This window comes from Thunnus thynnus, chromosome 23, assembly GCF_963924715.1.
Source record: "Thunnus thynnus chromosome 23, fThuThy2.1, whole genome shotgun sequence".
In the NCBI taxonomy this organism is placed as follows: Eukaryota; Metazoa; Chordata; class Actinopteri; order Scombriformes; family Scombridae; genus Thunnus; species Thunnus thynnus.
This window is the reverse complement of record NC_089539.1, coordinates 12,546,405-12,560,714: the sequence shown is the minus strand read 5'-3', so window position 1 is coordinate 12,560,714 and position 14,310 is coordinate 12,546,405. Positions and strand designations below refer to the sequence as shown.

Genomic DNA, 14,310 nt, shown 5'->3' with positions numbered 1-14,310 from the left:
GGTGGTGAGATGAAGTAGCCGGGGCGAAAGAGTAAAAGCCAGGGAGGATGAGAAGAGAGGGGGGAAGGGGGAAAAGGTGGGAAAAGGGAGGAAATAAAGAACAAACAAAGTATAGGTATGGTTAACTTCCCATTCCCGTTCTCACGGACTGTTAAGAATCATCTTCTCAGTATTTATTTATTACCCACATTAACTTACAGTGATATATGTAAACTGGTATCTTTCTTATCCAATCACGTCAAGAAAAACTGAATTAAATGTCCCAGAATATAACATTAATTAGCTAATCATAACGCAACAATATATTCTCCATGATGTGTGGTCCTAAAAGGCAGTTGATGCAGTATAATGTCCTGCAGAGAGTTCATATCAGCACCCACAAAATGTTTCACATTGGTTTTACAAACCACGACACGTGTCCTCATTGTCCAAACTCAGCTAATGGCTATTTTCACACTTTCTGGCTCCAGTTCAGTCCTCTTTGTTGGAGTTCATGAAAATCATCCCCTCCATCTTTCTTCTGTGTGACCTCTCCGCACTTCTAAATCACAAAACAGCTCAAGAGGAGAGGAGAGGAGAGGAGAGGAGAGGAGAGGAGAGGAGAGGAGAGAGTGAAGGAGAGAAAGGGAGACTATTCCTGGCAGGCAATGAATATGGATTAAGGGAAAATAAGAAAGAATTTTTTTTTCTGTCTCTCTCCTCCTTGACCTCAAGCTTAGGGGGGTAATTGGCAAAACCCTGCAAGTAATGCACTCTCTCTCTCTCTGTCCCCCCACCCCTTCATCCCCCCCCCTCTCTCTCTCTCATACACACAAACACACATACGTCCAACCCTGTGTAAACAAATTTCACACAGAAATAAAACACAGACAACATAAAAAACACCATTATCCCATAAATAAGCTCCCATTTCCAATTTCATTCTCTGTCAATCAATAAATCAATGGTGTCAATCACAGCCATTTGAATAGACAAACAGATAGAGGGGGTAGAAATACTGTGTGTGAGAGAGAGAAAGAGAGAATGAGAAAGGGAAAAATTGTCATATCCAGCATATGTCATGTTCTATATAAATCTCCAAAGGAGGGCATCTATTTTAAAACACGAACACTGATACGCACACACACCCAGGCGTACACGCATCCTGTCAATGCCCCCTCACAAGATATTGTTGTTTTTTTTTTTCTCGCAGGGAGACCCTGGCTTTCTGCTAATGTTCTTTCCGTGTCTTCTCGCCTGTCTTTCATAAATAATATGCCGCTGCTATTAACATGGTCAGAAAAGGCTACAGGAGATGGCGAGCAAGAGAAGAAGAAAGCATCACAAGAAGAAAGATAGATTGAGGCACGCCAAGAGCAGGAAAGCAGGGATGTGGAAACGCCAAACACTTAACCTCTTTTTCCTCCTTCCTCCCACCTGTTCTCTCTGATCTAATGTAACATCGCTGCAAGATGTAAAAACACCCTCCTGCAACCCGTCTTTCTCCCTCGAGTCTCCCGCTGCTCTTCTACTGAACTCTTTTACTCTGACAATTACTGTTTTACTGCCTCCCCCTCTCTTTATCTATGGTCTTTACTGCACTCCGTCTTTCTGTCTGGTCATCTTTACTGCCTGTCTTCCTGCTCTTTTAGCCACCCCCGAGTCTCAATCCCTCTTCTTATCTGTCCTACTTTCGCTCATCCTGCTACTTTATTATTGGAATATGTTTTCAAATCTTGTTTTAACTTCCCTAAGTCGTCCCCAGCCTCGACATTGGAAATGCTGCTTGAAAGATAAATCAGATTTAATGAGGTGCTTTTTTTCCCCCTCAATTCTAAATATTAAAAATGAATTCAAATGCATTCCCCCCCCTCCCCATGTGCCAGTAACAGACTTGAGAAGTAATCCATGTGTCATTCAATTTTAAAGACCTCATGCTGTATTCTTTAGTTTTACACTGTGATACAGATTACACTGCATTTAAATCTCTATATATTCCCTTTTAAAATGTATCAAAACCTACTTAACAGCTAAGAGAGTTTGAACTTTAATAATGAACATGGTCCCCACCCGTGTCGCTCCACAGTACAGTGCTGAACTTATCACCAAAGTGCTCATTCTGTCACTTACAGTGGCAACCCATCCTTCGTACACAAAGCAATAAGATCATTTAGCAACCGCACAGATCAATAACAGTGACACCAGCGAAGAACCAATCCGATTATTTGTAAGAGTAGAAGCAAATCAAGAAGCAGCTCTACAGCACAGAGTCCTAACAAATGCTGTAACAAACAACAAGAACATTTTTTTTTTTTTTTTTTTTTTGTTATTAACAGACACATCTAGCAGACACAGTAGTGAGTCAATACTCCTGGACTGTTGGTAATAGATTCAACCGAACCTCTTTTTCCTGTTTCAAACACCAAATTTCACACCTGTGGAGTTTGTATCTGTTAAGGCTGTTCTAACGGGACTGAAAGATGACCCAAATAGTTTTGCCACATGTAACACACAGCGCTCTCACTGTGCAAATATGACACACACTCCTTACTTACAGCGTGACATAATCGTGAGTTGGTGTCTCACTGTCACTCTCTGACGGTCAAATGTAACAAAATAGAGCCAAAATACAGGAAACACACATGTAGACTAATAGTCACACACTTGTTAGCCACATAGATCTCACCAGCTGTGTTTTATTATTGGATTCCCTTCCAGTGGCGGTTCTGGTGTAATTTAAACCACAGGGGTCAGACTGGGGCCAGCGGTTGTTTTAGCAGGACCGGTTAACTTACTGAAACTAAGTGCTCATTTTAGCCGTGGCATGGTTCAACAGCCAAGTCACAGAAATAAGGTATTAAGTAGGACAAAGGGTCATTTTACCAGCAAATTCGGGTTTGTAATACCATTTCACTGCAGAGGAATACTCCAACGTTCATAACACTCAATTAGTAACCTGAAGGATGACATTTAGACGACTGATTAAAAAAATCCCCGAAAAAATGCATGACTGTGTCTAACCTTTAGCATACAAAAATATTCTGTACTACAAAGCCTTTACACCAACACAGGTACAGATCAGAATTAAATACTAAAAACAATCACACATTTGATTTAGAAAGTATTAATGCATGTAGAGTAGAGCTGAAACAATTAATATTTAGGCAATGAGTTAATCAATTTATCATTTTCCAAGCTTAATTCCAGCTTGTTTATCATGAGGACATGTTGATTGACTTCCTTGAGTTTAGGAATGTAAGTCAGACAAAAGTTTGGTCTTCAAGAAATTGTTTAGAAATCAACTAGCAGATGAATTGATCATGAAAATAATCATTTGTCGCAGCCCTACATAATACGTGCATAAAATACATGACTTAAACACTCGTTTCAATAAGCTTCAGCAGCTCCAGCATTTTAGTAATTAATTTAAGCTAATGACTGTTTGTACAACTCAGCTTGAAAACATCACAAGAATACAGAAATTCTTACAAGCGTGTAGCAGACCTTATGCACACATAAACAGGTGACTGAACTGCTGTAGAAATGCAAAACTGCTGTCTCTGAAACTGTCTATGTAGACTCCACACAGTTTCAATCCAAGTACTGTATATATAACGCCTTTAACAGCAGCAGCTACACAGCTATGAAAAGACATTTAACCATCATGACAGAAACCAGCAAGCAAAGACATAGATGCAGACAGACGGGGGGGTTTTATTTGACGTCGAAGCCCATATCCTTCCTCTCATTGACGTGAAATGGTTCATATCCAACAATATCCAGCAGCGACCCGCAGTTAATGTTGTGGTAATCTTGTATGTCCCTCGACAGACTTCTGTAGCTGCCAACTAAAACTGGTCCAACAACAACAAAGTAACAGGAAAACTAACATTAGCTATTTTTTTCTTTGACATTTAAATGGTGTTGACTTTATTTTTGTGCATTTTGAGGCCAGATTGGCTTCACAGTTCACTCATATGTTTCTTTTCCAGTTAGCTGTCCGTCCACAGTTTTGAATAAAGCATTGACATTGACCTCATTTGATGGTGTAATACTAACTTCTCAATCAGCGTCACCATTTGAGGAATCTCGATAAAAAGTGAAGAATAATAACTGAATGAATGTTAAAATAAAAATAGCTGTGATAGCTATGTTTTTATTCATTGACAGAGTCTTTGCTTCCTGTGAGAGAACGTCATTTTAAGTGCCACAATTGTCACAGTTCCCTTGAATACATAAGTTCAATAAAGCCTGCAATGAGCTTTATTCACAGGGCAGCAACCGTTTACTAACAACAGGCGTCGCAGTGGTGAATTTCTCATATTTGGAATGAAACTCCTCAGTTCTAGAAAGCGGTTTCCACCCTGCGAGTCTTCCCTCAATCTCATTTTCTTTCCTTGTCGAGCTCATTTATTTCAAATGAGAGAATCCATTACAGCGGCATCATCCCAACGCAGACACACTGTCTTCCGAAGTGAAGTGGTGAAATCATGCGTGCTGAAAACATTTCATCAGGGAGCCAAAGTTACAACAGAAATTCGTGTTGTAATGACGAGCCAAGTCTCATCCTGGTGTTTGAACCACGTATCCTTTCACAGACCCAGGTGCACTGTCTGCACCGTGATTAAGTCCTTAATATACATGCAAGTGTAGCATTAAGAGCAGCACACAAATGGAAGATACTGACAAATATCATGGATGCTTTTTTCCTTTTTTTGCAGTCCACAACTCTACACAAAACTCTACATTTTTTATACTGTTCCTTCTGCAGGCAATATATGTTTTCACACTTTATCATATGGGGGACATTGTGTCTCGCCAAACCGAGGTGTGACTAATAGCACTAATAAAGTCTGGGTTCTGGTATTGTGTGTGCTGGCTCCACTCACACGGCTTCCTGGCAAAGCTACCTAAATTACCAAAGGGTGTTGGCTCAGTGGAAGCATTGGCAACTCACAGAAAAACCCAAAGCCCCCCCAGGGCTTAGTGCAGCCCTTTATGTGTAGAGTTATGCTCGTGTTCACATGGGTTTTTCTTCCACTCCAAAGAAAACATGCATGTTAGGTATTAGGAGTACTCCTGCCTGGAGTTGAACCCCCAGGCGCTGAACTATGGCTGCCAACTGCTCCTTAATATTTAGGGTGGATCAAGTAAACAGGGAGGAACCAGCCTGTCTTACAGTGGACATTTTGACTTGTAACTAACCATTAAGATGTTCCATGCACCCATTAAAAAATGTCATCAGTCACACTTGTGTTTGACCTATAAAGTATAACATGACATTTGTGTGACAGAGTCATCATTTAACATTATTAGTTACACCTGTAAGTTTCTGCTATAGGAAAAGGTCTGCACTGTCCAGCCGTGATGTGATGTGTGAAACCGTTACCTGTGTGTATTGGCTTCACTTGTCCCTTATCTGGGGGCTTCCATTCAGGCACAAACCTGATGAAAGGAAGCGGTGAGATAGAATCTCATTCCACTTTACAGTAATGTACTCTATACAATGCTCTCCTCCTCTTCATACACACACACGCAGATAATGCTCACACCGGTCTCTATCTCTTTTTTTACTCTCTCCATCTCTCTCAAACACACACACACGTTCATTCAATTAATGCATTTCAGGACAAGCCTCTCTTCCAAGTACGCACACATTCATGGTCAAGTGGGCACAAATAAATCTACACATTAACACGTACAGTCAGCAGTTTCATTAAACACCATTGTAATGACCTCATGTTTCTCATCAGAGAACTCGATTAAACTTTAAATTGAATTCCTATCACATCACATAACGTATGTGTGTATGTATGTTGCGACCGCGTGTGTGAATGTGTGGTAGATTTTGAACTTGAGGTTCATCATTTTTGGTTTTTACACTTTTTCTCTGGTAAATATCCCAAATTTTTCAAATAAGCAGATCAATTTAGACCAATTTCCACTTTTTTATCTTATATATCATGCACCCAAGAGTTTCCTGCTGCAGGAAGATCAGTTATACTGAAGTAATGTTCAGCTTTACGTTCACATATTTTACCGGTTAATACCTGTAAAAACTGGTTACTGTTGCTATTTTATGTGTCCTGCTTGTTATTTTCATACCCGGTTCAAAGGATTTGCACTACACAGCTGCTAACAAATCCAATTAAGTCGGCATTCACACATTACATATGGCTCTTGTAAATGAATCATCTCCAGGCAACACTCAACAAATGAAAGTAATAAATAATTTCAGAAGGACAATTAAGTCTCCCTTCATTAACCATTTGCTCATTAAGTCTGCCTTCGTTAGTTGAGGTTGGATGATCGTGTCCTGCGCGTCTGTGGCGACCGTGATATTTCCCTGCTGCAGACGATTTGGAGTGAAGCAATGCAACACACGAGGCGCGCTCAGTCACAAACAAGGAGTGCTGGCACGCGCAAGTCGGCACAAAATGGAGACCCACTCATGTCCTAATGAGTTTTCCTACTTGCTGTTCAGTGTGCTCTGTGGCTTCATTATCATCCCCCTCTTAATGCATAATGCCTCCATGAAAGAAATCAACGCCACATCATTATAGTCTAGAGGATGCCACGGTCTCTCCTGCTCGCTTTGTCTTTTTTAGCTTTTTCGCCTTTTTTTTTTTTATCTTTCTCTTGTGCCTTTATCCCTCTGTCTTTCTCCTTCTGTGTCATTGTCCTGTCGTCTTTATTTCTGACCCCCGGACTCTTATTAAATCCCTTCTCTTTTACTCTGTTGCTTTGCCTCTTTCTCTTCTATTCTATGCAGCTTCTATTTCTTTTCTCGCAATGTCTCCTTCACACAGTTTCTCCTCTCTGCTGTTTCTCCTGTCATTATTCCATCAAACGGTCTGCAGGATTAGGACAGGACTATAGCCCAAACTCTGCCTGACCTTGAGGATAATAGCAAATCCGTCGCAATCGCGTCTGAATTGGCGTCTGAATAAAAAGCACAGCATATCCTCTTAATTGTATGTTGATGCAGCTGTTGTCATCCTTGTGAAGCTTAAATGCCAAATTAATTTGTAATTCAGAGGATGTTCCTGCGCCTGAAAAACAGTTTGTTCTAGTATGGCTTTTTTTTTTTTTTAAATGGCTTCTCACATTTCTCAGCACAACAGTCAATCCAACATCTGAAATGCCCTAATACAACCAAAACACTTCATATACGTCTCAGGATCAGCTCTTGTGCTATAACATTTGTCTCCCAACAAGAAAACTCATAACAAAATGACCTAAAAACACCACCAACTAATAGTATTGCTAAGTTCACATCACATCTCATATCCTCTGTTGCAATACACATAGGGAAGAATCATTTTGCATGCCAGATCCATCCCTGGCAATACATTTCCTGCAGATATGTCCTGGAGTCCAGAATTCATTGCATCCAGAAGAGACCACAGATCATGTAGACATTGGTTATACCGTTTGACACATATTTCTCTATACTCAGTTCACTTTTTCAGAATGGTACACATAGCTCAACAGTTAATCTCACATCTGAAATGCTGTTTTTTTGGAGAGTGCACAAAATGAAGCTAGAGTAATTCCAGTTATGCAAAACACACATGTGTGTATACCATACTATAAACTACTATAAACAGTTTGTGATCATGTGACTGGTGGTCATAAACTTTCCACCTCCATGAGGAGAAGAGTTCCTCTGTGGGGTTGAGGAATGGAGGGTGAGGCAGAAGGAAAAGTGACAGCATCTCGGGATGAGAACGGTGAAACTCGTTATCCCACACGTTTACAACATGTTCTGGATTCACCTCATCTGACCCCTCTCCAAGTCTTTCACAGAGGTCATCAAGGAATGAAATGAGGCGCTGAGTGTTGTATGTCCCCATTCGGAGTTCATGCATTATCATCTCCTTTTTTTTTAGATGTAGCAGAGTGCAGCAAATTGCAGTCTCTTTTTATAGAACATGTGCTTTTACAGCTTTTAAAATAGTATGTAAACATGCAAAATGGACTGTAAATACGCAGCGTTTTGGTGGTGGTTGTGTTTGAGTGTGAAAAGAGTGCATGAAATGTATGCATTGAATGCATTTTGTGTCAAAGCAATCAAAAATGATCCATGCAGTCAGCACAATGTTTATTCTACATTGTGCCGACTGTGTTGAGAAAAAAATGAGCTCAGTATAGAGAAATTCATGTGAACAATTGTAAAAAAAACAACAAAAAAAGCCTGTAAGTGCGTAAAAAGCCGCAGTCCACTGTATGTTCCAAGGGTTTGAGCAAACATTTGCTCTTGCTAATTTGCTTAACAGCAAAGTGTGTGATTTTACTTGCATGGGCATGTGTGCGCTCTGTTTGAAGACATGCCGTGTACACATAAAAGAAAGATTCATACATCTATGTACTGTGCAGACTACAGTCTAACTAAGTGCCTCCTGGGAGTTGGGATGTTCATGTCACACAATGTATGGTGCAGAAATCCACCAGAAACAACAGAGAGAGACATCCCCGGGGAAGCAATCACGGCGGCGGTAATACACAGGCAGATGAATATATCACATAGGCAGAGGAGAGGAGAGGAGAGGAGAGGAGAGGAGAGAAGAGGAGAGGAGAGGAGAGGAGAGGAGAGGAGAGGAGAGGAGAGGAGGCTGAATTATGGAAGCAATTGGGAAGGCTCGACCGCGGCTGCTCTTCTTCATACATGTGCATGCATACGTCTATCCACACATATACGCATATGTAAGATGTACTTCACTGACATGCTAAACCTTGAGTTATGGTGAACACACAGCTTAAGCGGCAGCTCGAGCACAGCTGGACATATGTGAGACAGTGTGGGAAGGAGCGTGGGAAAGACTTCTGCTTCTGACCTTGGCCTTGGAACACACAACTTCATAAAAACCACCAGCAGAGACACAGATAATAAGTTGTCTCCTCAAAGGAAACAAGAGGGTGTGTGTGTGTGAGTGTGTGTGAGTGTGTGTGTTTGAAAGCCTCAAGCGGAATCAAGTGGAACTGAAGCTGATTGAATGAAGGGGAGAGACTCCAGTGTGTGTGTATGTGTGTGTGTGTGCATAATAGCAGTGTTTCCTAAATTCCCTGAGGCAAAGTCATTCCATTTGCGCTCAACGGGGGACAGCCACCACTTATCAATTTATGAATTGAATTTCATTTTTGGCTTCCGACACACAGCATGCGGGTGTCACTGGGTGAAAGGCGCCTTTCACTTCATTGTACGACCGTGAGGACTTCCTGGGAACGGCGCAGACAAAAGACACATACACACACACACACACAATCCATTAGCGATAGCACTGATGTGAAGGCAGCTATCACCTCTTTTCTATTAAAAAAAAAAAGAGTTCAGTTTTTATTAGTGCCTGCAATTGATAGAGTTAACTTACAGGTCTGGTATCTATATGTGTTATTAGGTTTTCCAGTGCAAAGATGAGATTGTAGCTGTAGCCAAGGTTTGCCTCAAGGTGGTTTAAGAGGTGATCAAAAGTCTCAGGGGCTCACCGATCCATAATGTCGCTGTAATTACCGACCATGAACAAACACAATCAATATTCAAGGGTGAAACAGTTACTCTTTCAGGAAGAGTGGTTAAAGAGATGAATACAGACAAAATATAAAAAAAAGACAACATGTTAGCGATGGCAAGGATGTTTCAGATAAAGTATGTGCACTCCATGTTGAACTTGCAATCTGTGAAACTCCCAGGCATGACCTACCCGCTCTTCCTCCTATGAATCCACAGCATCCTCATTAATTAAATTCCCCATAGATCCAAGGAGCAATGCACACTGAAAACACAATGTTTGACTATGAACTCATTAGACAGTGTTGCAGCTGCTGTATCACACATCCTGAAACAGCTGCAGCGATGACTATTTAAAGGATAATTCTGTTTATTAGCACTTGAGACATATTTTAGTAGTTTAAGCCGTCAACATCAGCAAACAAACAAAACTAGGAAGCAAGAATCGCAAAAAGCTAGATGATCATACAGGTTTTAAACAAGCCTAAAGTTAGCAAAACTTATGTGGAAGAAAACACATATGTGAACAGTAAAATGAGCAGTGAGGGATTATTTTGGGTGCCTTTTCTTATGGTTTTACCATTTGTCCTATCTTTTTAGCCCCTGACCATGTAAAACAAAGCTACAGTATGTCTACTCGCTACTCGCCTTTTTTCCTTTTTTTATTTGAATATTTAAAAAAAAAACTGAAAACCTTAAATTATTCAGTAATTCACACATAAAAGCAGAGATCAGAGGCAAGTCTGGACCCCTCAGATATATCTTCTGACCCGACGAACCGCTACATTATCTGGCTAAACTGTTGGTTTGTCTACAACCTCTGCGAGCGTATGACCCCTCATTTCTTGCTCCGTCAGACTCGGTGGTGAAATTGACAGTTTTACTGCGTTTAGATGACAGCCATTTTTTGCTCTATTCTTTTTATATACAAAACTCCTTTGGAATTTCCTCTGAAATATGCTGCCGCCGCGGCTCGCTTTCCACCCACGAGGATTAACAAAGTTTCATCTTATTATATCTTATGTCATCCCCTCTGTCCTCTCCGTATCACTCCACAAAGCAGAGACGGTTTAAAGATAATCTTCAAAAGAGGAGCCGGTGACAAAAGAAATACCAACAACTTTTGTTCGACTCGATTTCTCTCAGCTGTGATTGTCAGCACGAGGCTCCTTCCACGGCTGAGCACGAGGAGGGAACATATCAATAAATAAAAATAGCGGCTGTTTTCTTCAGGATTTGGATGTGGAATTTTCACACAATCTGTTGTTTGAATCTCTTTTGTCTGCTGCTAGATTAAAAGACACACACACACACACACACACACACACACACACATACACAAACACACCCCTCTCTTGGCTGTATTTGCTTTCTGAGCCCCTTGTGTTGAGTGGGCGACTGGCTGTGACTGCCACTGTCAGATTAGCCTGTTTAAAAAAGACATATGTTTATAGCAGTGTGTGTGTGTGTGTGTGTGTGTATGTGTGTGTGTGTGTACATGTGTATCCTCCATACTATTTTCAGACTGTGACGCATGCTGCATTATTCATGTTAAACCATGCAGAGAAAGATACCGTCTTGTGTCATATAATACCACCGCCACAGGCCTCTGGTTGATATCATCACACACACACACACACACACACATACCTACACACACACACACACACACATACACTAAATTCTTAAGACTCACGTACACACACACACACAAACAATTGTTGGAAAACTTACCCAAACATACAGTATATCGGTGAACGCGCGCAAGATTCACTCCCACACTGACATGCAATCCACACACATGTAGACACATGTGCAAACGGTGTGTGTGTGTGTACACAACACACTAAATCGTATTAGGCAAATGAGAACGAGGCAGCGCGGAGCCAGAAAGGCGCTCTGTTCGAGTGCTGTTGCTGTGACAGATCCTGGCATAAATCATGTTTAGTTGTTGTTGTTTAATATGCAAATCTTCCATTCAAAGCGCAAGCTAGTTGTTAACAAGTGCGTTCAAACACACACACACACACACATATGCACAAACTCCCATATGCTCTCATGCACACACATAGGGTATAGATTTCTGAACAGAGGGAGGCACAGAATGTGTGGCCACAAAGACACACACACACACATTATGAAAGAGCGTGGGATAGATGTGGATGTGAAATGCCATGGGCGTCATTACTGGGCTCATATTTCATAATCATACGGCTATCCATCAGCCCTGTTCAGCTAATGATGACAACGCCAACACACACACACACACACACACACACACACGCCTAGAGAGACACAAGTATTCTATCACAGATACGAGTGCCTCTGCAAGGACACAAACACGAGCAGCACAAAGAGAAGAAACACTGTCGCATGCATACACATGAGCACTCATAAGGATGCTCAATTAGGCCCACACATGTAGTAGGAAACACACTTGCACAGAGAAATGTCCTAACAGGCGCAACACACTCGCGCGCACACAAGCGCACGCCGCAGTGAATGAAGTGGCTGTTGACAGATTTCAGCAGTAATTGATACCCGTGTTTGGCAGCCATTTTTATTTGGCTCAACCACAAGCCAGGAATGATCTAAGCTCCACAGCACGCGCACACACACACACACACAAAAGCCTTCCTTACAAGCATGACTTGACACATCTTGACACATCTCCTCTCTCACAAACACACACACATCAGAACATGGGAGATTAAAATCACACTTTAGGCTTCTCAAAGCAAATGCACGGGCAAAAACGTAATCTCTCACTCCTTTTTTTTCTTCTCTCTGTTGAAAACTCCAGGAAGACTGACTACATTTTAATTGGTTGTCATCACTGAACTTTATCTTGCCAGCAATGATGAGTGAGGGGAGGCGGGTGAACGTGCCTTACGTGGCAATCATTCAGAAGAGGAGAGGAGAGGAGAGGAGAGGAGAGTTGAGGTGAGGTTAAAGAGTCAAATCTTACCTTAAACAGACGCAGGATGTTGGCCACCATGATGGACACTGAGCTCGCCGCGGCTCCTATCACCCCTACAATTTTATCCGGCTTGGTGAAGATTGGAGGGTCTCCGTTAGCGCAGCGGACGTCAGAGCCGTCCCTCTCTATCAAGGCCTGCACAAAAGTCAAGGACTGCTCCAGCGCGTACGTGTCCCTGGAGCAGGTATCCAAGATCCGGGCCCCCAGCGTGATGTTGGGCAGCAGCTCGGGGTCCTTGTTGATCAGGTCGATGGCGAACATCATGGCCTCCAAACGGTGGATACCCTTCTCCTTCTTCAGCTCCCCACAAGGGGTGCCGCGGTCCCCCCGCGAGTGGACGGGAAACAATCCGCCGAGGATGATGTCGCCATCCAGTCGGATGGAGTGGGCGTACTCTGGCGCTGCCTGGGGGTCTGTCGGGATCCGCTGAGGGGAGGCGACGGGTAGGAGCCAAGTGTAAGAAGTCGCCACGAGCAGGAAGATGACAGAAGGAGACTGGGGGTAAGAAGTCGGGTTCCACTGAGGTTCCATGATCAGCGATTGAGACAAAGGTAATCTTAGAGGAGGGTTAGGTATTCCAAAACTGAAGATGCGCTTTTGGGAATATTAAAGATGAAAGCCTTCCTATTGGTCAACAAGGGAGGGGTAAAGGACCCCAGAGGTGGAGCTAGCTGAGCCCCAGGAACGAATCATATTCCAAAAGAGACAGCGTTACAAAGAGAGTGGTTGCGTGGAAGTGTGGCAGTGACGTAGCAGAAATCTAGTCAGGGAGTAGATCCTGTAATCCGCAAGTCACATCTTCAGAAGAGCCTGTTGGGAAGAGACAGAGAGAGGATGCCTCAGTGCCAATGAGATGCAGGGATGTACGGTCCACATGACAAACATGTGTAAACCAATCACGGGCAAGGCAAGAAATGTAACCGAGCATACAAATAACAAGTTTAAAATACGCACACCTACATGCTCATTCGGCTGCACAAGCGCACACTCACATAGGCATGGTGTTTCCAGTAGACCTGTCAAAAATTGCACTACCATTCTATAATTGAAAAACCCAAATCTGTCAGCTTGTAATCACCTCTACACACACACACACACACACACACACACACACACACACACACACACTCATCTCTTGGCATATCAATGAGTGGAACAGCTGTTAAAATGACAGCAGTGAACCTTGGCGAGCTCCTCGGGCTGTTCGCACGAAGGCGCACGCTACCTGCTGCAGTGGAGATGAGGAAGAGCGAGAGTGAAATGAACAGAGCGAGGAAGAGGAGGAGGAGGAGGAGGAGGAGGAGGAGGAGGGAGGGAGAGATGGTGGGAGACAGACAGAGGAGAAGGAGGAGAGACAGAAAGTCAAAGCATGTGAGACAGTGGGGAGAGAAACAGAGACAGCAGTGAAAAGACAGGGAGAGAGATGCCTTGGAGCAAGTGTGTTGCATCATTCAAACACCTGCTGTTTCTGGTGCAGCTAAATGAACATATTAAATCCACTACACTCTACACACACACACACACACACACACACACACAGAACTTGAAATCTCAACAGGTAGATTTAATGTTGAACATTGTTTCTTCATGTTTACAGTATTAAATGTTGATATGACACTTCTGCGTCACCCACCGCAGGGAGGTTGCACCTCGATCCCTGGCAGTTATAATGTCATGTTCTACCCACTGAGCTGCACATTAAGCAGCCATATCCTTGAGAAGTGCTATAACTTGGTTTGGGCCGGGACTGAAAATTGCTCGTGACAAACTGGTTGGCTCCAACATGATACGACTGCTAATGTGCTTTCATTAGCCAAGACCCCGGGGATTTATTTTCTCATTT

The 14,310-nt window shown here is 42.6% G+C and overlaps 1 protein-coding gene across 8 annotated transcripts in view; it reads right to left on the bottom strand.

Annotated features, from left to right (window-relative positions):
• Nucleotides 1-14,310, bottom strand: part of grm8a (glutamate receptor, metabotropic 8a) — a 301,421-nt gene that overhangs the window by 282,119 nt on the left and 4,992 nt on the right. For all 8 annotated transcript variants that reach the window (XR_010925655.1, XR_010925657.1, XR_010925656.1 and 5 more), the window contains exon 2: nt 12,456-13,277. Coding sequence is in view for 4 of the 8 variants with exons in the window: in XM_067581367.1 (XP_067437468.1) it covers nt 12,456-12,998 (543 nt within the window). In the remaining 4 variants the exon portion in view is untranslated. The remainder of the gene's footprint in view (nt 1-12,455; nt 13,278-14,310) is intronic.